General features: G+C 42.9%; 1 protein-coding gene across 1 annotated transcript in view; it reads right to left on the bottom strand.

The window, feature by feature from the left end:
- LOC136620292 (tyrosine-protein kinase Blk-like) overlaps nt 1-26,480 on the bottom strand; it is a 35,727-nt gene extending 9,247 nt beyond the window's left edge. Inside the window, exons 1-9 of the mRNA XM_066594993.1 lie at nt 26,377-26,480; nt 24,562-24,607; nt 21,293-21,386; nt 19,965-20,069; nt 18,256-18,359; nt 12,808-12,957; nt 11,862-12,011; nt 10,179-10,358; nt 7,230-7,306 (exon numbers count right to left, since the gene is read on the bottom strand). Of these exons, the coding sequence (XP_066451090.1) occupies nt 7,230-7,306; nt 10,179-10,358; nt 11,862-12,011; nt 12,808-12,957; nt 18,256-18,359; nt 19,965-20,069; nt 21,293-21,386; nt 24,562-24,607; nt 26,377-26,478 (1,008 nt within the window). The 5' untranslated portion in view covers nt 26,479-26,480. The remainder of the gene's footprint in view (nt 1-7,229; nt 7,307-10,178; nt 10,359-11,861; nt 12,012-12,807; nt 12,958-18,255; nt 18,360-19,964; nt 20,070-21,292; nt 21,387-24,561; nt 24,608-26,376) is intronic.
- Between the last annotated feature and the right edge of the window lie 269 nt (nt 26,481-26,749).

Genomic DNA, 26,749 nt, shown 5'->3' with positions numbered 1-26,749 from the left:
TTTTTTTTGGCCTAGCATGCGATGTTACTATGTTTCTCTATCTGGTAGTCATTAAAAAGAATTGGTGCTATAGTCCCTTTAACCCCTTTATGACCAAGGATGTAAGGGTATGTCCTGGAGCGTTGGGGTATGTATAAAGAGAGGTCGCAGGGCGACCTCTCTTCATACAGTGCAGTGCAGCCGATCGCGGCTATTAACCCTTTAAATGTTGCTGCCAATTCTGTCAGCAGCATTTAAAGCCCCCGAACGATGTTTGGGGGTCCCGTACGGCCCCCGCGGTGAGATCTGGGGAGCCGTGCAGGTGTCATGGCAGCCGGGGGCCTTCTGAAAGCCCCCAGGGCTGCCTTAGCAGACTGTCTATCAAGCCATCCTCGTGGGGTGGCTTGATAGACTGCCTGTGAAAAGCAGTATGACGTAATGCTATAGCATTACATCATACTGCAAGAGAGATCAAAGCATCGCATGTTGTAGTCCCCTAGGCATATTAACATCTTCAGCCACACTTATGCCACAAACACAATCTGATTGGTTGTTTGGGTTGGCTTCCAGCAACCTGATTGGTTGTTTTCACAATTCCAGCAACCTGATTGGTTGTTTCGGTTGGCTGATTCACAATTCCAGCAACCTGATTGGTGTTTCTGGCATAAGTGTGGCTGAAGATGTAAATATGCGTCCGCCGTGGAGGCTTAAGAAAAAAGTGTAAATCAGATCAATAAAGTTTTATTTATTGTAAAAAAAAAAGTCATAAAAGTTTAAATCTAAATAATAAAATACAAATACATATTTGGTATCGCCGTGTCCGCAAAAGTTTGATCTGTCAAAGTAGCACATTATTTACCCCGCATGGTGAACGTCGTCCGCAAAAAAAATAAAGAACGCCAAAAATGCACTTGTTCAGTCACCCTGTCTCCCAGAAAAAAACGCAATAAAAAGCAATCAAAAAGTTAGATCTATTCTGAATTGGTATTAACGTAAACTACAGGACATCCCGCAAAAAATGAGCCCTTGCTCAAGTACAGTGCCGGAAAAATAAAAAAGTTATTGCGCGCAGAAGATGCAGCAGAAAATAATTGAAAAATATGTAATGTCTTTGAAAAAAAAAAAAGAGAAGTACAGTAAAAAAAAAAACTGTACAAGTTTGGTATCGTAGTAATCGCACTGACCCATAGAAAAAAGTTATCATGTTGTTTTTGTTGCAGTATGTGCGCCGTAGAAACAAGACGCACTGCAAGATGGCGGAATGTCGTTTTTTTTTTTCCATTTCACTCCACTTAGAATCTTTTTAAAGTCTTTTAGTACATTATATGGTATAATAAATAGCACCATTGAAAAATACAACGTCATGCAGTGACGTCGATGGATCAATAAAGGAGTTACGATTTTTTTTGAAAGGGGGAAGAAAAAACGAAAATGGAAAAAAAAACGGGCTTGGTCCTTAAGGGGTTAAACAATCATCAACAAGAAGCCTAAAACCGTATTGAAATATATGAATATGTATGAAAGCGTACTCTAAAGACGCTGGATTGTAGGTTTCCTAAAAAGAAGGCAATGCAGGATCAGGTGAGTCTGGTGAGACGTTCGGTTATAGCGGCGGCATCGGACGACCGTTATTCACAGTTATCACGCAGGAGGTTTTCCTGCATAACAAAAACAGTTTTAGACGAGACTTTTTGACATGTTTGTGACTTCTGTAGTCGTGTGCTCGCTGGCCCGAGATGGACAGGAGGTCCCACGGGGTCCACGAGCAACAACTACCCTGCACCTCATACTAATGACATCTGCTAACGAGCCGCTATCTCCATCAGAGGCTTCAGGGAACAGCAGATCTCCATCTGGCTTCACACCCACTTGTGGTTTTTGGTATCTTTGAGAAGTTTCTGTAAAAAGCTTAGATTTTAATTTTCACATTCTGCGATGGAAAATAACCCGAGTGTCGTCTTCCTGCTGCTGATCGAGATGTGACCGCGAGCTAAAATTATACCCGGACCGTCTAATTATAACCGGAGGAAACACTACTGCTTTTATTATAACGTTATATTAGTTCATTATACCATAGAATGTATCAAATCCGGAGTCAGAGAAAATCGATCGCGTGAGAAAATACGAGGCGTGTGCTAATCTGGTGCATATTACTCGCCATTGAAGTGAATGGGCCGGCGCAAATACGCAGTGAAGATGCGGGAAACCTGTGTACACTGTGTACTCTGCGCAGTATATTTGCACACAAACACATCAGCAGGAACGGGTGAAATACACGTGCGATCCCCAATTCTTTTCTAAGGGATTCCAGTGAAATGCTGTATATGTACTGCATGTGGATGGGCATCCGGAGCAAGAGCAGGCTGTAACTAACAGCGGGGATTAGAGAGAACGCCGATCCTCGCTGTTAACGCCTTACAGTGTTGATCGCAGCATGTAAGGGACTAAGAGTGTGTGAGATCCATCTGTGATTTCATCAGCCCGACATCCAATCAGGGAGCTGCGATGGTTTGCCTTGGCAACTGGAAGCCACTGTCCTTTGGGTCTGGCATTGCATCTATTGTAATATATTATCTGAGCAACCATAAGGTCGCAGGTTCAAGAGGTCTACAGGGACATGAAAAAAGGCAAAAAAAAAACCTAACAGTCAAAAATATTATTTTTTGGGCAAAAAAATGAATTAAATAACATAAATTTCAAACGTAACTTTTATCTCACAAACCTATAAAATAATGGGCTAATAATGCCAAGGGAAAAGCTGTTCATCAGCAAATAGGTCGGCGCTGACCATGTAGAGTTTAGTGTCTTTAGGGCGACAGACCCAAAAATAACACAAAAACCTCAGCAGGAGAGTCGACCTTCAGAAAATGTCAAGTTGAGAAAATGGGCAGCAGATTTTGTTTGACTTAGCAGATATAGAAGGTCTAGTTAAATAAATAAATAAATCTTGTTATTTGTATAGCGCCAACTTATTCCACAGTTCTTTCAGGTAATTCATTTATTACCGCCCCCCCCCCCCCACACACACACACCAAGTTGGGACTTATTGCACCGACCTCAGAAGGATGGAAGGCTGAGTCAACCTTGAGTCGGCTACCTGAACCAGGCAGGGATTGAACCCACAACCTTCAGGTGTTGAACGAGCGATTAGGACTGCATTTCTGCTGCCTTAACACTGATTCCCCCCCCCCCCCCCTCCCCCAAACTGAGATTGGGCGTTTTTTCCTTTTCCTCCTCTACATACAGAAAGTGATAGACATAGATGGTGGCGATCCTTCAATAATTATATTACATTTGCTGAGAGCTCAAATAGCTCACACAAAAATGTCCCTCAGACTAAAGACCAGCAATACTGATATCCCACTACACTCAGTATGACACGGGTTGCTTTGGTAGTTCCCCACAATATGGCAGCCCTGAACGATGGCAGGAGTAACCCACATTCGCGCTCGGCTCTGGACGTTAGCTGCACTTCTAGCAGGACAGGCTTTCAGCAAGTCTCTCTATGCTGATTTCAATTATGACATTTGGACTTTTCAGCCCAAAGAAAAAAAATGTCTCAAGGCGTTTCTACTGCCAAAGTTTCGTCAGAAGCCAGTTGTGTTTTTGAGAAGATGATAAAATCTGTCAAAATATGATCGGAAGCAAAGAAAAACTGCTGTTTAACCCCTTAAGAACGCGGCCCTTTTTTTTTTAACCATTTTTGGTTTTTCCTCTCCCGTTTAACCCCTTAATGACATTTTGGGCCTAAGGACGCAACGATTTTTGGCGGATTTTCATCTCCATTTTTCAAAAGCCCTAACTTTTTTATTTTTCCGTCGACACGGCTGTATAAGGGCTTTTTTTTTTGCGTGGCGAGCTGTAGTTTTTATCAGTGCCACTTTTGGGTACATAGACTATATCGTAAAACTTTTATTATTTTTTTTATGATAACAGGGAGAGAAAACGCATCAATTCTGCTATAGATTTTTTGTGTTTTTTATTAGAGCGTTAATCATGCAGCATAAATGACACAATACATTTTTTCTGCGGGTCGGTACGGTTACAACGATACCAAAATTCTTATATATTCTTTAGGTTTTTCCACTTTTTTGCAATAAAAACCCTTTTTTTTCAAAATCTTTTTTTTTTCTATAGCTGCATTCAAAGTCCTGTAACTTTTTTATTCTTCTATGTACGGCATTCTAAAAGGGCTAATTTTTTGCGAGACGAGCTGTAGTTTTTATTGGTACCATGTTGGGGAATGTACGGCTTTTTTGATCACTTTTATTGCATTTTTTGGGAGGCAAAATGCTAAAAATTAGCATTTTGCCTCTGTTTTTTAGCTTTTTTTAAAAGCTTTTTACCGTACAAAATAAAAAGCATGTTCAACTTTTTGTACACGTCGTTACGGACGCGTCAATACCAAATATGTGCCATTTTAATTTTTTTTTACCTTTTTTTATGCTAATATTAGAAAAAGCACAAAAAGGTTTTTTTTAACATTTTTCTTTTTTTTACACTATTTGAGTCCCTCTGAGGGACTTGCAGCACAGAACTTATGATCGCTGAGATAAGTTTAACGGATGTTACAGCGATCATAGGCATTGGCACTACAGGACGCCAGTGTCTGGCGTCCTGTTGCCATGGCGACAGGCCGGGCTCTCGCGATAACATCGCAAGAGCCAGCTGGAGACACAGAGGGAGGGTGCTCCCTCTGTGAACTCTTTCCCTGTTGCGATCTACTTAGATCACGGCAGGAAAGGGGTTAACAGCGGGGGCGCATCTCCGATGCCCCCTTGCTGTTGCAGCGGGAGCCCGGCTATCACTGACAGCCGGCTCCCACTGTGGGATAGCGCGAGATCAGTCATGATCTCGCGCTATCCCGGTGACGTAAGGGTACGTCATTTTGCGGGAAGTACCAGCCTGCCATGACGTACCCTTACGTCTTGGGGCGGGAAGGGGTTAAAAGAAATTATAACTCTTATTTATCCATCGTCGTCGCTGTATGAGGGCTTGTTTTTTGCGGGGCGAGTTGCGTTTTTCAGTGGTGCTATGTAATGTTCCATATAATGTACTGAACTGAACTTCAGAGTGAACTTCACCAGAATCTAAATTCTCTCTCCCACTGTGAGATACTAAAAAAACATACATTTAATATTGCCACGTCCATAACATCCTGTACAATAAATAGGGCACTTTTTTATCCTGTATGGCAAACGCTATCACAAAAGCAATAAAAAAGAGCAAAACTGTTTTTCGTTTGTTCATTTCTCCTTTCCAAAAATGCAATAAAACTGATCAAACTAGTCATATGTAGGCCAAAATAGTACCAATAAAGACTAAAGCTCCTCACACAACAAACAAGCCCTCATGAAAAAGAAAAGTTATGGCTTCTGAAAAGTGGAGTTGAAAATCCCCAATTGTTGTGTCCTTAAGTACCAAACTAGGCCACGTCTTTAAAGGGTTTTTCCCATTAAAGACACTTATCCCCTATCCACAAGATAGGAGATAAATATCGGATTGCTTGGGATCCGACCTCTGGGTTTCCCGGTGATCCCGAGAACAACATGCCCGAGTGCGCTATGTGAATGGAGAGGTGGTGCGCATGTACCTCTGCTTGTCCCATAAAAGTGAATGAAGCGCCATTCAAGCCTGGGGTATTTGGGTGCGCTCGTATCTGGCGGGCCCCCAACCATCCTGTGGATAGGGTATAAATGTATTTAATGGAAAAACCTCTTTAAGGCAGCATCATAGGAAAAGGGTATAGGCAGATGAGACATTGCTGGTGCTATGACACTACTATTGATGTTTAGACCCACACTAATCTTGAAGGAGATGCATTGGGGCCATTGTATCTTATGTCTTAAGTTGTTTCCACTTGAAGATTTCCATATGAAATAAAGCTGTGCATCCCAAAAAATCAGTTAGGCTGCACTTGAGCGTCATCCTCCCGCACAAAAATTTCTCAGTTGACAGGTGGCATGACACTTGTTAGCTCCTTGAACAATGTGTTCTATCAACAGTGGGGTCTGAACTCTGCCTTTTTTTTAATATCGATACATATATTAGAGCGCTCTGAGGGCGAGCACCCACTGGCGTTTGCGTTTTCCGCGGGGAAAAAACGCAGCGTTTTCGCCGCGTTTCCCGCGTTTTTTCCGCGCGTTTTTCGCGGCGTTTTTCGCGGCTTTTTCATGGGTGCATTAGGAGAAAAATAAGGACACATATGCAACTGACAGTTCCTATGTTAAAAACGCAAACGCAACGCAAAAAAAACGCCAGTGGACAGGAACACATGTTATCTCTATGCCTGTGCAGGAAAAACGCAAAACGCAGGTAAAAAAACGCCAGTGGGTGCTCGCCCTGAGCCAATAAAAAACTCTTCACTTCTGCTGCTCCTCCTCCCCTCTCACAGTATGAATTCTCAGTGAGAGAAACTGCAGCCGCATCCCCCTCCTCTCCCCTCCACCCTGTGTACTATGTATTGTATGACTATCACTGGATTTTTCTGGTGTCTGAGGATGTTTCTGATCATCTCTAGACAGCCCGCAGGCAGGTAAAGAAAAACTACAGGATGGAAAACGCTAAAGAAGATGCTATTTTCCACTGATAAGATGCAGTGCAAGGTTTTATGTATTCGCATGTACTACTGATTTATACACTTTTATGGCCACTGGTCATGGCCAGAGGCATCCCCTGCCTCCTCCTGCTGTTGTTCTTTGTAGATAACATCACATCTCCTGTCAGTTTCTTGGATCCCCCAGGGTGCATGTGCCCAGTTCAGCTCAAAAGGGCCAGAGCAAGCACCCAGCCTTCCAGTCTACAACCAATTCTGATAGGTCCTGGGCTATTTAGGGCTGCTCCACCCATCTGCAGGTGACTCAGCGATCAGTCTCCATACTATGTGAAGGTGCAAGAATGCTTCTGTCTGATCTCCTGCTAATTGATCTGTGCCTGAACCGCTCAGTTTTCCTGTCCTCTCCATTCCTGACCTTGGCTTATTATTTGACTGTTGCCTGTCCTGATCCTTGGCCTGATCTATGTTGTGAAAGTGTTCCACCTTCTCTGACTCCAGCTCTATTCTAGAACTATGTTCCTGTCCATACCTCAGGTACCGCATAATATTTTCATAGTTGTCTAAGCCAGTCACAATTGTCCATTTCAGCACAATTCTATAGTGTATGGCAGATATAGACATCAGATGGATGGTGATTTCTGACACCTTACAGACACATAAATAATACAGTCATAGATGATGTCTTGTCATGTACCTGTGCCGCCATGTCTACTAGTTTCGGGAAGCGCAGCTTTGCTCCTTCATCCGTCATCAAAAAATCCAGTAAACTTCCTAAAGGATAAAGTTAATGGAAATGAACAGAATATGTTATATTTATTTATTGATAAAAATACACTATCGGTCAAAAGTTTTAGAATACGTCAATGTTTCCTGTTTTTTTGACATTTACAGAGTTCAAGGTCTCAAATGTACTTTGAAAGGAAAGCATAGGACAAATAAACACTTTAGGATGAATAAAAAATAATATATTAACTTTGTTTCACCAAATTAAATCTAGATTTTTGACTTCACAGTCAAGGCATTCTTTCTACAATTGAATTCAGATATTGTTCAGAAATGTATTTCGAACATTGTTGCAGAAGTTCCCACAAATGTGCTGCACTTGTAGGCTGCTTCACTTTCACCCTTCTGTCCAGTTTATCCCAAATAAGCTCAATGAGGTTTAAGTCTGGAGACTTGTGCAGGTCATGCCATTCTTTGAAGTCTACCAGCTGCTTCTTGTTTTCTTAAGTAGTTCTAATATAACCTAGAAGTATGCTTTGGATCATTGTCTTAATGTAATATGACCCCCTGACCAACTAGGAGCACACCAGAGGGTATTACAGGGCATATCAAAATGCTGTGATAGCCCTTTTTGTCCAGTGTGCCAGTCACCCTCTGCAAGTTAACAACTCTGGACCCAGCATAAGAGCTCCTGATCATCATGCTTCCTCTTTCATATTTGACAGTTGGTATCACATGTTCAGGAACCATTCTTTTACCTACTCAACGGTGTACAAAATCCTGCGTGATCTAGCAAAATATGTAACGTTTTGAGTCATAAGTCCATAAGACCTTCGTCCACTGTTCAGTAGTTCACTGGAGGTGCTGCTTGGCTCAGGGGAGTTTTTTATTTTGCAGTTTTAGCAGTGGTTTTCTTACTGAGAATTTCTCTGTAGGACAGACCTACACTTCTAAGGGTTATAATTGTTGGTCTTTTTTGGTTAATTGCCTTTTTCTTGCCATTATGATAGCAATGTGCTCTGTCCTGAAGAGCAAAATAGTCCCAATCCTGCCTTAAGGTATACTTACACACACAGATGATCACTCAAAATTCATCAGAAACTGACAGTTTTCAGCGATCATTTTGCTTTAGCTACTAATGGGCTAATCAGCCCATTAGTAGCTAACTAGCTTCATTTGCATGTATTTAGAGAACAGCAGGTGGTCTGTTCTCTAAATACATCACTATTGTTGTCCAGTGGGACAGCAGCTGAAAGAATGTTAGCAGTGCTGTCCACAGACAACTTAGTGTGTGCAGTTCCTCTTATCAGGGACAACGGATTTTAAGCGGAGCTGAACTCAGCGATGGATGAAAAGTACACGGTAAGTGCAAGACGGGCACACGTTTACAGGCAACGATTATTGTTGTGTATAAAAGGGCCTTTACAGTAAGTTGTAATGCAGTCTGTTCTAACACTGTTTATATAGAATCAGAGGGCTTGAAAGTAATCTACAAAACTGAGACACCTGTAGGAATAGTTTGCATCCAGTTTCAAACCATCATTTGGCTTCTGTGCTAATGTGTTCTCTGAAAAACCCTTTCACTGAAATCATAAATTCAGACTATTGTTACATTTCAGGTATAAACTTCATAATATTTTTAAACTTTTTTTTAAACCTTTGAACCAGTTCACTTTAACGCAGTTCAAGTCCAACAAATAATGTCAAAAATAACAGAAAAATTTGAGGTCTTCTAAAACTTTTCAATGGTAGTGTATACTATACGCAAACTGTAATGGATAAAGAAGGACCTCAATACAAGAATCAAAATGATCCGATCATTATAGTTCCAGATGTTGCCACTTAATACGGAAGGCCTGGTGTTTGCTTCCCCCTACATCCCTCTTCCATGACCCCTACATCCCTTTTCCGAAACCCTTATTCCAATTCCATACACCCTTATTTGCTACAATGCAGTTCCTCTAGGGAGAGAAGTACTGCACAGGTTCTTACTACCCAAGAGCAAAGAAAATGGAACCAACCAGTTGTGGGCCTGATATCAGCCACGTGGTCAGCCTCTATTATGCATATAACATTGTAAAAAAGTGGGAACCTTCCCTCAAAGGGGTTTCACCACCAAGGACAATTATCTGGTATACAAAGGATAGGGCATAAATGTCTAAGTAGCCGTATATAGGAAATACTAAAAGGGATATAGCATTCCTGTTCACCAGGTCAGCAAGCGTCCTAGCGGTTGGACACTCATTCATCCATAGTGATATGCCATAATGTGGACCCATTTAAAGGGGTTTTCCCCTTGACTTAAAACTGCTTCACAACAACTCTGTCCTTCCTGATTGGCTCCAGTAGTCACCTGTCCTCGTCAGCGGTAATCACTGGATATAGAAGGTTACTGCTGTGACCAATGATTGGCTACAACAGTCACATGTCTCGGTCAACAGCAACCAGGAAGGACAGAGTGGTTGTCAAGAAATTTTAAGTCTTGGGAAAGTAAGATAATAAGCAAGTGACATCAATCCCATTTGATCCATATCTATGGAGCATTATGTAGGGCTTAGGGACATTTTCTATTGGCCGATACATTGTTCAGATTCCTGCATCCTTGCAGTTCAGTGTAAGTTCCCCGACTGAACAATGAACAGAAATGTGTTCGATTATCATTCAGCGTTCAGTTTATGCATGCAGGAAGCTGAACGATGGATTGGCCAGTGTAAACAGGCCGACGTTCATTCCTGGACGATTGCCTGTTTATTGTGAATGGAGGCAAGAGGCTGGAACGATCCCCGACTCCATTCATTGAGTCATTCTGTAAAAGCACAGAAGTGATCTTCGCTGGGACAGCCAGGCGGGCATCTGCACCCCACAAGTCGTACCGTGTACAAGAACCCTTAGATACTGTATATCACTGCAGTGCACTTACCGTTACTCATGTACTCTGTTACAATGTATATGGGCTCTTTGGTGACCACTGCAAATAACTGCACTAGCTTGCTATGTCGGAGCGTTTTCATCATGTTTGCTTCTTGTAGGAATGCCATGGGTGACATGGTGCCCTCTTTCAATGTCTTTATGGCCACTTTTACATTGTTATTATAAAAACCTAAGAAAACATTAAAGCAAAGAAAATGTAGTAATGATAGATATAAAGCACAAATGATCTGCTAATCCATCACCTTCTATACCAGTAGTCCAAATCTTTGCTTCTCAGCAAAACTACAACACCCAGGCTGCCCTGACAACCAAGTTGTCATTTTGCACCAGTTGAGGAGCCTCAGATTGGAGACCATCGCTCTACAGGGTAATTAAATGAATCAACTTCTCTAAGTCAGTACAAAAGTGGAAAACGCCGAGATCCACCAGCGTCAGGACAAGCTATCTTGGTGCTCAAGTCTAGGGTTTCACTAAAGATCAGCATGATGGATAGGCAATCCTTAGAGGGGTTGTTTCATGAAGACAACCTCTGCCCATATGCATATTAGAGTATATGAACATCATAGAGGGGGTACAGTGTTAAGGACCTCTCCATAAACCAGAATGGAGAGCCGTTCTGTGTGAGTGGTTCACATTCTGACAGACTCAAGTCATCGTTGTATTCCAAGGAGCGACATTAATCTTTTGGCATCTTATAGATTGCCAAGACCCTATTGTTAACATAGTATATTAAGCTGAAAATAGATCTATGTCCATCCAGTTCAACCTATTACCCCCCAATTTCGAACCAGAGAAAGGTAAAAAACCTCAATGAAAAAGAAACCTAATTCCTCATTTAAGGAACTCCAAGTCTGTCAATCAGAAAAAATCCCTGGATCACTGACCCTTCTGAAGTAATTAGTGACTACTACAAGTAATATTATAATGCCCATATTCACAATACATACTCCATGATTCCCTCTACAACTATTCCCTCAAGACATGTGCATCCATTAATTGACCCCACAATAGCATCTGCAATAGAAGATTGAGCTCCACCTACTTAGCTAAGCACCACCCCCGAGCTACCTACCAGCAAAAAATGGAAAGGATCAGAAGGAACATAATTATCTGCCTTCTGTTCATGTGTTATTTGTTATCGGTGATTTCTAGGCCTAGCATGCTTTAAAGAGTTATTTCAGGCTTTATAAACTGATGGCCTAACCCCTGGATAGGTTATCAGTAGTTGATGAACAGGCGTCCACTGCTCAGAACACCCATTCATCAGCTGATCGTCTGGCCCGCTGCACTGTCAACAGGCCAGACATTGTCATCAGGGGTCTGAGGAGGAAGTCGGAGCACCACCTTCAATGGGAATGCCACGCTGCTCCTACACACCCTGCTAAGGACAGGAGATGATGTCCTGACCATGGTCCTGAGCAGGACGCGTAGGAGAAGCGTGTCACTCCCATTGATTTGAATGGGTGTGAAGCCGGTGCTCTGACTTCCTTCTCTGATCAATGACAGCGGGCCAGACGATCAGCTGATGGATGGGGATTCCAAGTGGCGGATCAGGGGATTGGTTATCAGTTTAAAAAGTCCAGAATATCCCTTTAATGCGCATGGTTTTAAATGAAATACATACTTTTGAGTAATAGTGTTCTTCCATTTATGTTCTCAAACATATACATACCCATCCAGACTTCTCCAAATTGCCCTGCTCCAAGTTTCTTCACAAGCCTAACAGACTCCCGTGGGATCTCCCAGACATCAGTCTCCCACTGGCTTCTGATCAATGCTGGGCATGGCTTCTCCAGTTTGCGGCACAAGCCATCTGCCTTGGCTGAAAAAGTAACATAAGAATTCATGAAAGCCAATTCCTGATGTTTTTTTACTTATTGGTTTGTTTTCCATTAAAAGTAGGATCACTTAGATCATACAGTAGGTTGACCAAAGGCAACTTCCTAAGTCTCCTATGTGCCTCCTATCAAATCTGCTTTCCACATTTAAGATGTTCCCTTGATGGTTTCTAAGGCTTTTCTTTATCTGCACGGCATGGCCAGTTTATTACAACCCCCCATCTAATAGTGCGCTGGACCTCCTTCGGCCTCCAGAACTGCAGCAATTCGTCATGGCACAGATTCCACCAGGTGATATTATTCTGCAGGAATATTGGCCCCTGTGTGGTGCAACAGTAATCTGGATTCATCAGACCAGGAGATAGTTTTCTGCAATGTTTGAGCTCTTTTGCTCACTAGAGTCTCGCCTTTCTGGTGCTGGAACCGGTTGTCTGCTGTTATAGCCCATCTATCCCAAGGAACAGTGAGTTTTCCATTTGAACACATTAGTTGGAGCACCAACATTATATTTGGTTGCAATTTGCTTGACTGTGCAGCACCTGTTTGTCAGAGTGATTCTTGACATCCTCCTTTGACCCCTTTCATTGGATGTTTTTCCTTAAACACACCATTCTCAGTATACTCTCCACACGGCTGCCGAGAAAACCCCACAAGGTTAGAAGGATGTCTGCTTTGCTATCCTTAAAGGTTTTGCTTGTATTTTTATAACTTGTCACTAAAGTGTCTTATAATTGTCCTACATAATGCATGCCATGTAATATAAATATTCTATATACTTACTGGAGTAATGGTTGACCAATTCCTGTAGTGAGGGGAATGTGTAGGTTGGGGAGATGTAATATCCGCCATTGTCCAGCATCCGGATCTTATAATGTTTGATTATATCTCCTCTTGACTCATCTTTGTCACGAACAGAAAGTGAATATGTACCTAGAGGAGGAATAATGCAATATTAGCGCATTATTTTATTATACACCTTTATTGATAAAATATACACGCCCCAATGGTTGAGCCACAAGAAAAGAGAAAGAAGTTTGGTACGGTGTCGCCAGTAGAGCAAAATGTGACTGTTCTCAGCAATCTTGTAGATTCGTAAGTTGAATCTTGTAGGTTGGAAAACTCGCGCTAACATCATGTATTTTTGTTAGCCATTAAAAGCTATCATATCTTCAAGATTACTTGATTTCTCTTGCTGAGCCACAAGAAAGAAATGCACCCAAATAGAGAGGAATGGAATTAAATATGCACTGCACACACAGAGATCCTGTGTCTCTATGGTACATCCCCATAAGTAAGAATACCATGAACGACATTATACAGCAGTACTGAATACTGTGATTCCAGTAGCTGTAGACAGTAAAACACTTATTATTAGCAGCAGCCAAGTCTCTGTTTTAAGGCCCATTTAGACCCAATGATTCTCGCTCAAAAATTGCTCAAAGCCGTCTTTTGAGCGAGAATCGTTGGTTCTAAATGCACAGACATCTTGCATTTTTTGTGCACGTGTCGTTCATCGTTCAATTCTAGTTTTTCTGAATTGAGCAATGAACTCTTATCAGTGGTGCGGGCTGTTATCACAGTCGGCAGCACTTATAAGATTCTTACAGCCTGTGTCTCACTGGTAGTTCACAGCGGGACGCCGGCTGTAATCACAGAGAACTACACAGCTGTTTGTTTATGCAGAACAGCTGTATTGTTTGCCGAGCAAAAGCGGCAGTGTCCCGCTCCGCCTGCATAGCTCTTTAGTAACTAGTTAGCTACTATAGACTATGTAAAGATAATCGCTCAAAACATCACTCAAATTGTCGTTTGAGCGACTTTTGAGCAATTATCTGTTAGTGTAAATGGGGTCTTAGTCTCTCTGCTTCTCTCTTCCTCTGCAGCTTACTCTTCCTCTCTCTGTTCTCTACATAGATATATATGGGCAGCATGAGACAGCAGCAAGCTACCCCTCCCTCCCCCTTAACCCCACAGACACACACTTTCTGTTATCTGTCTTGGTGTCTTTGCTACTAGAGATAGATTTGACATGACAATAGGCAAGGACAACAAATTAGAAGGAAGGGAAACCCATAATGGCCAGTATTTTAGAGGAATTTAGCAACACAAAAGCATGATTTTAGGTAAATAAAGTAATTTGCACTTTTGGTAGTTATCACAATAGCTATTACATAAGCACAAGTTTGTTAAAAGTTTAGTGAGCATTTAAAGGGGTTGTCTCATTATAAACTATTGATGGCCTATCCTCAGGACAAGTCATGAATAGTAGATTAGCAGAAGACTGATAGATCAGCAGACCTTGCTGATCAGTTGTTCACTGAGCTGGTGCACCAGTGCACTCTGCTGATTTCTGCAGGAAGCAGACACCGCTGTTCTTACTGCAATGGCCAAACTTGGTATTGCAGGTCGACTTCCAATTCACTTCAATGCCAACTTTGCCTTTAATACCAAGTCTGGACACTGCAGTGGGAACTGAGCTGTCTGCTCCCTGTAAAAATCAGCTGACTGCACAAGTGCATTGGCCCACTGAGCAATTTATTTGTGGGGTCCCGGATGACAGATCTTCTGCTGATCTATTACTGATGACATGTACATAGAGCTCTAAATCCCTGACCTCCATTCATACAATCTAGAGGTAAAAGTCTGTGACTATGAGTAGCCAGAACAAATGTTTCTTTTCCCTCTCTGAAATGAGTTGGATGGATTAAAACCTGGATGACAACGCATCCCATTTTGAGTCGTAGAGGGCACAAGTCAATGCAAGCCGCTCAGCAGACCTGAAATTTCTTCTCAAAGTCATTGAAAAGTTCAGTTTCTTCAGTGGAACAGCAACTATTTCCACTGGCGTCGTCACAAGCTATTTTCCATGTAGTTTAGCCCTCACCATCACATGTCTGTTAGACAATCCACTTGAACTACTCTTAACTTTTCTAAAAGGGATTTCTGAGATGTAAAAAAAATGATAGTGGACAAATAAAGGTGTAAAGTAAATAAAAACGCCATACTCCCCTTACCCATGCCTGCTTGTGGTCCACCACCATCACTCCTGTACTCATCAATCCAATCCTGGAGGCAACTGCAAGGACACGTGCCATTCGTGCACAGATGTCCACTGAGGCCAATAATTGGTGAATGATGAAAAGCACATGACCGTTGTAGTTGCTTCCGAGATTGGACACATAGGGACCGGACCAGGAGGCCATCAAGAAGATGAGTATGGCTCTTTTTTTCTTTATTTATCACTTTTATCTGTCTCTACAATTTTTTTTAATCTCGAAAACTCCTTTAAAGGACCACTCCGGTGATTTTATTTTTCATTCATCATGTAACTCTTTCCCAGGGTATATATCAATCTACTAGTATTACCTTGGTAGGTTATTAATTTCTATCTGAAATTTCCTTGAGTCCTTCTCTTCAGGTGGTCATGTGATCATATTCTGACCACCAAAGATTTACTTGGCTTTATGTTCTCTCAAAAAGTCAGCATAATTTCTGTGTGATGATATAACATGGACTCTACCACACAAGTTTTTCACGGGGGGAACAGAGAGGCTGGTTTCACATTTGCGCTGGAACCCCCAATCGGAGGTTCAGCCAGAGATCCAGCTCAAAATAGCTGGGGAGCTGAGTGGAAACCCAACGGCCTATATATTATAGTTAATGGCTGCTGGGATTGACCTTTCCTGATGTACGTATCAAGACTGACTGATACAATGGCTTCTGTGATGCTGCAGATCATGGTGGTTGGCAAGGGGGGCATGTAGACTTTAACACTCCCCCAGAAAAAGGAAGAAATAACAAGGCGTAAGGTCCGGGAAATGTGGAGGTCAAAGAAGAAGTTCACTATCATCACCACCTGCATGGCTAATCCATTGGTTGGTAGTCGCCACTCACTGCCGACTTCATTGTAGTAATGAGGGTTGAGGGGGTGGCGGTGGGGACCTCATCGTGTTGGAAGATGAAACCGAGGATTTCCTATTTCAGCTGCGGCAGAAGCCATATCTGTACTGTGCAGGTACGGAATCACCAGGATTGTTTCCTCATCGAAAAGGAAGGGTCCGCACACCTTCCTATAGGTTATAGCGCAAAACACATTCATGTAGGGAGATGCGCCTCCCCCCACTCCCCGCTGATACTAACATTATGTTTGTTGCCGGAAGGGTGGAGGGCGGCTTCATCCCTAAACACTAAGGACTCCATGAAACTTTCCCTTTCCATCAGTTTGCATATTTTCACGAGAGAATTTGCCGTCCAATTTTATGCGCAGGGATAACATTACAAACATTTGTGTAGAATCTTCCATACAGTCGGATGCGGGATGTCCCGTTCTCTACTTGCTCTGAAAGTGGATTTCTAAGGACTTTGTGTGAAACTTGCACGGACACACTCTGCTGTTTCCACGCTTACCGGTAGACGGACGGATGATTTTCACTTACAGATGCAACCTTTTTCTTAAGACTGAAGTATCTATTACCCATTGTCCACCCATTGGGTAGATCTTCACCAAACTTTGTTTGAAAATGAAGTTTGAACATTTGCCTGCGCTGCCTCCACAGGATCATTGAAGCATTGCACATTTCCCAATTAAACTCATGGGGTGACTCATTGAATTTAGGGACATGACAGGTCCTTCAGAGCGAGAAAAAAATGTATACAGCCTCTATCTGCTCTAACTAACAGATGGGGTTTCAAATAGGGTTCTCCCCTTTATTTAAGGGGTTTTCCAGGCAGCATTCTCTGTTAGAGTCGGGGCGCACAGGGGTCGGAGCGGAAACCGCTGGTCCGACCCCTGTTTAGGGGCCGTCACTCGTAATTGCAGGTGCAGCTCTCGATAAAATCAAATGGAGCTGCGCCTGCAATTACAAGCGCCGGCCACCAACAGCGGGCGCTGCCTGGAAAATCCCTTCAGAATGTCCTAACGGGGTATTTGAAATTGAGGGTTTCAAAACAAGGCAATCACTTTAAACTCATGAGGTTTTGTCTTTTGCTTAAGACATTTCTAAACGGAAATGGAGCAGCACATAGGGGTGGGGTGTGTGGGGCAAGGGTGGGTAACCACCTTCTCTTCTGTAGCTCTGCACCCGGTGTGGTATCAGCCACAGATTGCTAATAATGATAAGAGCTTGGAACATGCCTTTCCTCAGGAAATAATGCTGTACATCACTTCCAGCCGTGATTACTGTATGCAGAATTACACCATCACTTTGATAAATACATCACGTGTATACGCTATGGAAAAATGGCGAATGCGAGGGAAGTTACGCCGAAGCCACGTGGACATTGCTGAAGGTTAGTACATGCCTTTGCATGTAAAGGTCCTTGAGTGACACTGCAGGACGTGAGCAGAAGTCACTACGTTGGTTTGGCATAGCAGCACATGAGCTTCTGTTACATTGGTTGCTTGCTGAAAAGCAGCCAAATTGCAGGCAGGTCGCAGTCGCTTGCAATCTGCATTGTAGTCTATGATGGCACAGTCACATGCAACTAGAGACCAAAAATCCAACAATTTTGGATATTTTATCATAGTACATAGCAACATAGTATGCTAGGCAGAAAAAAAGACAATGTCCATTCAGTTGTTGATCCAGAAGAAGGCAATTTACCCCATTCTGGGGGGGAAATTCCTTCCTGACTCCATAATGGCAGTCAGAATAATCCCTGGATCAGATTTGAAAAGTTTCCACCTGACTCCAAGACCCGGATCAACAACCTGCTGGTCACCTAATGTCTATATCCTGTAATATAATAGCGCTCTAAAAAGATAAGTATTCCCTTTTTCCTCTATTGATTTTGCCATCACCACGTCCTCAGGCAGAAAGTTCCACAGTCTCACTGCTCTTATGTGAGATTGCATGTCGCAACGTGACCCCATTGACCTTGACGAGACCCCATTGACAATCTAATGACTGTCAATGAAGTCACGTTGCAACACGCAATCGAATATGATACAACAGTTGCAAAATATCTGAAATTGTTGGATTTTTGGTCTCAAGTTGCCCGCGACTATGCCATCATAGAGCGATGTTACATTGCAAGTTGCACATAATTGGTTGATTGTGCGCTTTACTGAGCGTTGGTGTCGAACCGACCAATCAATTAATACGAGCCGACTGAACAATATCTGTTCTGAGATGACAGTAAATGTGAGCTGTAATATGATAAAACATTTGCTGAAAACACCCAAAAGAAAGAGTTTTTTCAGACTTTGCGGAAGTCATGTGACCGTACCTAGACTGGTTTCACTCTCACGGATGAGGTACGTTCCCGGGATGTTGTCTGGAGCCAGAAGTTGTCTTTCCGCATCTTTCCGACTGATGTTAGTGAAAAAGAACCTGAGCAAAAAAAACAGGATTCGTCACCTCGGGATTCACGTCGCAGACCACTAGACATTTAGGGGGTCCGCTGACTTGGACAACACTACTTGTTAGAAGAGTCCTGTAATAGTAAACTTATCACAAAGTGTCTCCCTCTAAAGAAAACCCTATCTGTAATCTGTGGGGAAACTTGGTGGTAAAGGTTCAGTTTCTCTGCAGCGCCCCTGAAGCAGGTGGGGGTGTTGTGTACTGCACGGCGGCGGCTGTTGGAGGCGGCACATATAGAAAGTGAACTTTATTGAACGATGGCAGTTAATTTTGCCACTCAGAGGAGGGAGATGATTACTAATAGTATGTGCTATATAGCATTTACCCCTTCGCACCTTCACAGCCATTAGTCTGACCTAATCGTTGATCCCATAATTTAGGTCCTTTCTGCTACGACACTTCTTAACCCTTGAATATGGTGTATTGTGCTGTCAGCTTGCTCACTTCATATATGTTTCACGATCCACTGCTTGCTCAGGCGGTTTACCTGCCCCGGTCCTGGGCTTTAAACAACAGAAAATCCCATGCAGAAAAAAGTGTAATCCCCCCCCCCCCCCCGTGTTGATGACTCCGTTGTCCTGGCGCCGACCAACGATCCTCTTCTGGCTGCTTCAACAGTCGCACCTGCGCAGAAGGAGTCTTCTTCCTCGTGGACGAGCCTCTGTAGCGTGCTCACACGGTTCAGGTCATCTGCGCATGTGCAGACGACCTGATATGTCGCGTGAGCACGCCGAGTGCCCATTCGTCTACTGGACACGGCGAAGAGAAGCAGCAGGAGCGGGAGCGGGCGACCAGACCACCAGACCCAGGTGCCTTACCCGGAGCAGGCACCAGATAAGTGAGGGTGGGGGGGGGGGTAAGTGAGCGCACGTAGCAGAAGAACACCCGCGGTGCACCATGGGAGAAGACCCGCGGCGCCATCTTTAAAATGAAAATTCTCCAACTGAAGAAAAGCTGCTCTAGGTTAGTGTGCAGCACGTTTGAAAAAGGTTTTAATGTATATTTTATGCCCTTTGCTCGCTCGGTCGACTGGGCAGAAAAAAAATTTTTGCTTTTCCCGCGGGACAACCCCTTTAAGGATATAGCCTATTTTGGCCATAAGGATGCAAAGATTTTTTGAAGATTTTTATCTCCAGGTTTCAAAAGCCATAACTTTTTGATTTTTCCGTCGACATGGCCGTATAAGGGCTTATTTTTTTGTGGGGCAAAATTATTTTTTATTGGTACCATTTTTGGATAGATAAATAGATAGACAGACAGACGCACACACAGACAGACACACATAGACAGACACAGACAGACACACACACACACAGACAGACACACAGACAGACATACACACACAGACACACAGACAGACACACACACACACAGACTGACACACAGACAGACACACACACAGACACACAGACAGAGACACACACACAAACAGACACACACAGACACAGACAGATATAATTAGCATTTATAGAGGAACACAGAACAGTTACAATTAAAAAAAAGAAACAATGACATATTTTATAATTTTACTTTAACAGATTAATTGCAGATTTCCACCATTTACTGTATACTCACTTTTCCAATTCCAGGGTATTCACAGGCGTCACAAAGTTACTGGGGATGTAACCTTCCTTGCCAGTACGTTCAGACTTTGCCAACCACCAATCCCCACTAGAACATCTGCCGAAAATACATGTAAAGATAACATATAAGTTTCTAACTAAAATCTAATTACATCCTAAAAATCATTAGTGATAAACCTCTGGGAGAGAAAAGGTTTAAAAAATTCTGAATTTTAAGAAACTAATTGGTTCGAACAACGTGAATAATTTTTAACTGCCTCAAATACCTGCAAGAAAAGCAGCCAAGAAGATAAGATAGAGAATCCGGGAATGAAGGTCAGCCTTCTAATTGTGGGATTCATGGCAATAGATGAATGAATATCCACGATAGAATGGATCATTAACTAGCCAAGTATCTTATGTCTTAGGGTCGTTTTATATGGGCCCCGACTGAACGACGAACAAGTATTCATTTGCTTCATGTGCTGGGACTCATGTTCGAACCTCTGTAGCTGAATGGCAAAAGCCCCATACACATAGACTTTAGTTGTCCCTACCCGCCAATAACAGCTGAGCTAGACGACTATCTAATGTGTATGGGAAGGGGGGCTCAACTTTTGTTGGGAGAACGAAGGATTTAGGACATTGAATTTCAACACCCAATCATTTTGTTCCCCAAGAGATAAGCCACCACCAAAGCTGTACGGTTACACAGATGAATGTTCGGCCAAGCCAAATATTTCTGTGTATGGGAGAGACAGTGGAAACAGCAGTCAGATGAAGAAACAGTATGGCCTCTACCCATGCCAGTGGCTCCATCTGCTTCTTCTTCCGGTCTACAGATGCATTTTCCTGTCCTAGTAGGGATTTCCACAGGCTGCCACCATTTAGTTGAATTCCTGAACAACCTATTTAAGACCTATGAGGTCGACGAGATGGAGGAGAGAGCCTAGACTGTCAATTGTCTGGAAGCAGGAGAGTAATTCTACCATCATGTTGTCCAATAGACAATATAGTTCAGAAATACCACCATAAATTGCTTAAAGGCAGTACTATAAATGGCCCCCATTACACTGCCATATAGAGCTCACACAGTAGTGCCATACAGTAAAGGCATAACAGTTAGGCTGCTTTCATGTCTGCGGCGGGGGTTCCGTCTTCCTGCTCTGTTCGAAAAAGAGGAATCACCTGGCTGAAATGGTCCATCTTATGACGCACTGAACAGCGCCAAACTGACTAGTGTGCTGCAAAAACAGGCAATATGGCAGGACAGCCCTGAGGACCAGACTGTTCATATGGAGCGCCAGCTTCTGATTCTATCAGTAAAGGTTTCACACTTACTCTGACAGGAGCTCGAGCTTCTCCCCCTTCTGTAGGTCCAGATCTCCATTATTTAGAGGAGTGTAATCATATAACGCAGCAACATATTTCTTTTCTGTGCACAAAAGAAAGATGTCCAGAGATTATAAAGCCAACCAAGCAGACGAGTATTTTGTGAGAAGGGAGAAGCGTTCTGTCTTCATGATGTGTGAAGTATATACAGTACTGTGCAAAAGTTTTAGGCAGGTGTGGAAAATGCTGCAAAGTAAGAATGTTTTCAAAAATAGAAGTGTTAATAGTTTATTTTTGTCAATTAACAAAATGACTGAACAAGAGGACAACCTAAATCACATCTGTATTTGGTGTGATCGCCCTAATGTCTTCAATACAACATCCATTCTTCTAGTTGTTCTTGCACAGTCAGGGATTTTGTAGCATTATGGTCAGGTGTATGGTTAACCAATGATATCAAACAGGTGATCATTTTCATATGTAGGTTAATACAGTCATTAACTGAAACAGAAATAGCTGTGTAAGAGGCTTAAAAGTGGGTGAGAAACGCCAGACTGCTACAAAGGTGAAGTTGTGGAAGACAGTTTCATGTCACAGGTCATACACCATCGCAAGACTGAGCACAACAACAAGGTACAAGGTAGTTATGCTGCATCAGCAAGGTCTCTCTAAGGCAAAGATTTTGATGCAGACTGGGGTTTCAAAATGTGCTGTTTAAACTGTTGAAAAAGCCCAAAGAACCTTCCAGTGTTGAGGACCGCAGAGGTCAGCCAGGGAAATTTAGTGCAGTAGATGAAAGACAGATCATGCTTACTTCCCTTTGAAATTGGAAGATATCCAGCAGTGCCATCAGCTCAGAACTGGCAGAAACCAGTCGGACCCAGGTGCACCCAAATACTGTTCAGAGAAATCTGGCCAGACGTTGTCTTCATGGAAGAATTGTGGCTAAAAAGCCATACCATCAACATAGAAACAAGCTCAAGAGGCTCAACTATGCATGAAAACATACAAACTGGGGTGGAGAAAATGGACTGATGAGACAAAATATGAAATATTTGGCTGTAATAGAAGGCAATTTGTTTACTAAAGGGCTGGAGAGTTGGACAATAATGAGTATCTGCAGGCAGCTGTGAAGCATGGTGGTAAGTGGCACAATAATGAGTGTCTGCAGGCAGCAGTGATGCATGGCGGAGAGTGGTACAATAATGAGTAATCGCAGGAAGAAGTGAAGCATGGTGGAGAGCGGTACAATAATGAGTGTCTGCAGGAAGAAGTGAAGCATGGTGGAGAGCGGTACAATAATGAGTGTCTGCAGGAAGAAGTGAAGCATGGTGGAGAGCGGTATAATAATGTGTCTGCAGGCAGCAGTGATGCATGGTGGAGAGCGGCACAATAATGAGTGTCTGCAGGCAGCAGTGATGCATGGTGGAGAGTGGTACAATAATGAGTAATCGCAGGAAGAAGTGAAGCATGGTGGAGAGCGGTACAATAATGAGTACCTGCAGGAAGAAGTGAAGCATGGTGGAGAGCGGTATTATAAGGTGTCTGCAGGCAGCAGTGAAGCATGGTGTAGAGCGGTACAATAATGAGTGTCTGTAGGCAGCAGTGAAGCATGGTGGAGAGCGGTACAATAATGAGTGTCTGCAGGCAGCAGTGAAACATGGTGGAGAGTAGTACAATAATGTGTGTCTGCAGGCATCAGTGTAGTTTGTTGGAGAGCGGTACAATAATGTGTGTCTGTAGGCAGCAGTGAAGCATGGTGTAGAGCAGTACAATAATGAATGTCTGCAGGCAGCAGTGAAACTCGGTGGAGAGCGGTACAATAATGGGTGTCTGCAGGCAGCAGTGAAGCTTGGTGGAGAGCGGTAGAATAATGAGTGTCTGCAGGCAGCAGTGAAGCTAACTGGAGAGCGGTACAATAATGAGTGTCTGCAGACAGCAGTGAAGCTCAGTGGAGAGCGGTACAATAATGAGTGTCTGCAGACAGCAGTGAAGCTTGGTGGAGAGTGGTAAAATACAAGTTTGGAGCTTTATTTCACTAAATGGAGTTGGGGATTTGGTCAGAATTAATGGTGTTCACAATGCTAAGAAATACAGACAGATATGTATCCATAATGTAATACCATCAGGGAGGCGTCTGATTGCCTCCACATTTATTCTGGACCAGGACAACAACCCCAAACATATAGTCAAGGTTCTTAAAAACTATCTGCAGCCCTCTAAACATGGCCACCATAGGCACATGCTGTCAGGTGTAAATAGGGGCAAATATGGCCATGATGAACAGACAGAAGGATTTGAGCAAGCCTACTTTCACGGAAGATCTATGGTTAGCTCTCCAGTCTCCACGATGTTGGGAACAACCTTCCTGCTGAGTTTTTTCAAAGTGTAAGTGTACCTAGAAGAATTGATGCTGCTTTGAAGGCAGAAGGTGGTCACACCAAATATTGATGGGATTTACATTTCTCTTTTTTTCACTTTGCATTTTGGTGGTTGACAAAAAAACTACTAACACTTCTATTTTTTGAAAGCATTTTTACTTTACAGTGCTTTTACCACACCTGCCTAAAACTTTTGCACAGGACTGTAAACTCTCAAATAGTCCAAAAAAGGTCACTATAGAGATGACACATGTCTGGCGTGTGCAACAATGCGAGGCGGACAATTCATAATAGACACAGCACAAGGGTAACATAGAAGACTGACAGCAGGAGAAGAACACATGGCCCATCTAGTCCACCCTTATATTACTTCTCTCTTAGGATAGATATATCTTTAACCCAGGTTTACAATCACTTACTATTGATATTCCAACCACGTTTGCTGGAAGTTTATTCCAAACATCTACTACTCTTTCACTAAAATAGTATTTCCTGACTTTCTGTGTCTGAGTGACACGGATGATATTTCCTACATCATCCAAGGGATGATCCACCTGATGTGCATGCGCCACAAGACTGTAGACCAGAGCATGTGCAGAAGTGTGAGTTGAATGTGCCCAGAATAGGGCCAAATGATCTGCGTATGTGCTGCTCCAGGGTCTCAAAGTGCCTGCTATGTCCCTTAACAAGATATTACAAAGAGTGGGACCCAGAATAGACCCTTGTGGTCACCACGGATGAGTGGAGTTTTATCAAGACTTTACAAAACTGTTGAGTTAGGCATAAAACGTAACACATTTAGCACATATAACGTACTATGTAACAAGGGATTTGTAGACATACAACTAAAGATGAAAGTTTTTGAAACCATTGGTGAGTTTATGAAGGATCTCTCACCTTTTTCTAATATTCTGGCTAAAGTCTGTGGTCGTGTAGCCGGAATCTGGAATGAGAATGAGGAGTAAGAGAATCTTGGCCTCATGTGTAAAACTGTACCATTTATAACAGAAGTCACGACAATGGATCCAATTGATGACCAATGGAACCCCATAACTTACAATAAGGTCCATCAGCAGAGTCAGTAGCACCAGGCAACCATACACATGCCCCATCTTCAGGACATAAATACAGCTGAAACCTATGGTGGTAGGCTCCCAACTTTGCCATTCTCCATCTTGCAGGCACCAGACAGCTTAAAGGGTTTGTACCAAAATTTGAAGTTAGTCCCTATTCACAGGGGAAGACTTGTTGATCAATGGGAGTCTCAACGCTAAGATCCCTGCTGATCTTGAGAATAGGGGTTCCACTTTACTGCAATCCCTCCCGGCCCCAAGTAAGGAGGAAACTGAATAAAGAACTGATCATGCAAACACAATGATGCGCCATTTACTCTTAACGGTGTGCCGAGATAACTGATCGGGTGCATCTTGTCTATTTCTGTCAGTCCCCTTTAATTGAATGGAATGCTGACTGCGAATGCTCAACCAGCGCTCTATTCAGAGTGACATCACTGTGGGGGAAGACTGGAGTCCCGTTCTCGAGAATGGCAGGGGTCTCAGCTGTGAGACCCCCGCAATCAACAAGTTTTCCCCTATCCTTTGGAGCCATTATGGGGTTTACTATTACTATTGGGGTCACTATGGGGGTCACTATTGCTATCATGGTCACTATAGGGGTTACTATTGCTATCATGGCCACTATAGGGGTTACTATTACTACTGGGGCCACTGGGAGGGTCACTATTAGTGCTGAGCCCACGATAGGGGACACTATTACTACTGCGGCCAGTATAAGGGTCACTATGAATGTCCCTAAGAGGGGGCGCTATTATTACTTGGGCTATTATGGGAGTCAGTATTACTACTGGAGACACTAACTGGATCACTATTACTACAGGGACCACTGTGGGGGTCACTATTGCTACTGAGGCCATTAAGGAGGTTACTATTACTACTGGGGATGCTAACAGAGGTGCTAATACTACTGGTGCCACAATTACTATTGGGGCCATTAACAAGGTCACTACCACTACTGGGACGATTAACAGAGTTACTATCCCTACTGTCACTACTAACGGTTGCACTATTACTTTTGGACCACTATAAGGGTCACTATTACTACTGGGCCCACTAATGGGGTCATGATTACTACTGGGCCATTATTGGGGTGAGTATAACTACTGAGACCTTAAAAGGGGTTATTATTATTATTGGGCCACAAAGGGGTGCACTTAGTATTGGGGCCACTATAGGGGCACCATTACTCTGTTAGCTCATGCAAGTCTCAGTGGTTCAAATATGCATCGGGTTACAGGTGTATAGGCACTTTCAATGCCTGTAAAAAGAGTGTTTTGTGTGTGTGTGTGTGTGGGGGGGGGGGCATTTCACACTTTCCCTTAGGAAGCATAAAGGCTTGGGACACCCCTGAAGAAACCCCAAAGAAGAGTCAGCCACCTAATCACGATGACATCAGTTACTCATCAAGCTCAATAATGCCTAAGATTGTGCTACACAGCTTCACGGCACTGGAGATTCTACACAAGGGGTCATAGGAGAGATTGACTATACCACTGAGAACCTGCTCTTTGATAGAGGCATATTTACCCCTTGTCCAGGCACCAACTTTGCCCTACTAGCACTGGTAATGGAATTCTAGCTATATTACTATAACATGACACATAAATACCAAGATTAAGCAATATACATGACTTACTATTGGCGGATGACTGGGTTTGTAGAACTGACCAACAGGAGAATTCACATTATAATGGTTGTCTTTCTTTAATGAGAGCTTCTTACTGCCAATCACCCCCATCCTTAATGCAAAAGAAAAGAGAACGTTGTGTGAGTGCCCCAAACCAGTCACATGATGATGATGATACTACATTGTGGTCGCATGTTCGATGTTACTGAATCTATATGATCGGCCACTTCAGGCTGACGATGGTCTGCCCACAGCGCTCTTCTTACAGGACAGGATTTTTACCATCATCACTTTATTTCTACTATTTCCTCTAAACTTGCAAAAAGTTTTCATGCGTAGTTATGACTGTTATGACTGTTATTACTTTTAATGTATCTATCTA

The sequence above is a fragment of the Eleutherodactylus coqui genome, chromosome 1 (genome assembly GCF_035609145.1).
Source record: "Eleutherodactylus coqui strain aEleCoq1 chromosome 1, aEleCoq1.hap1, whole genome shotgun sequence".
NCBI classification, from domain to species: domain Eukaryota; kingdom Metazoa; phylum Chordata; class Amphibia; order Anura; family Eleutherodactylidae; genus Eleutherodactylus; species Eleutherodactylus coqui.
This window is presented reverse-complemented; position numbering and strand designations above follow the sequence as displayed.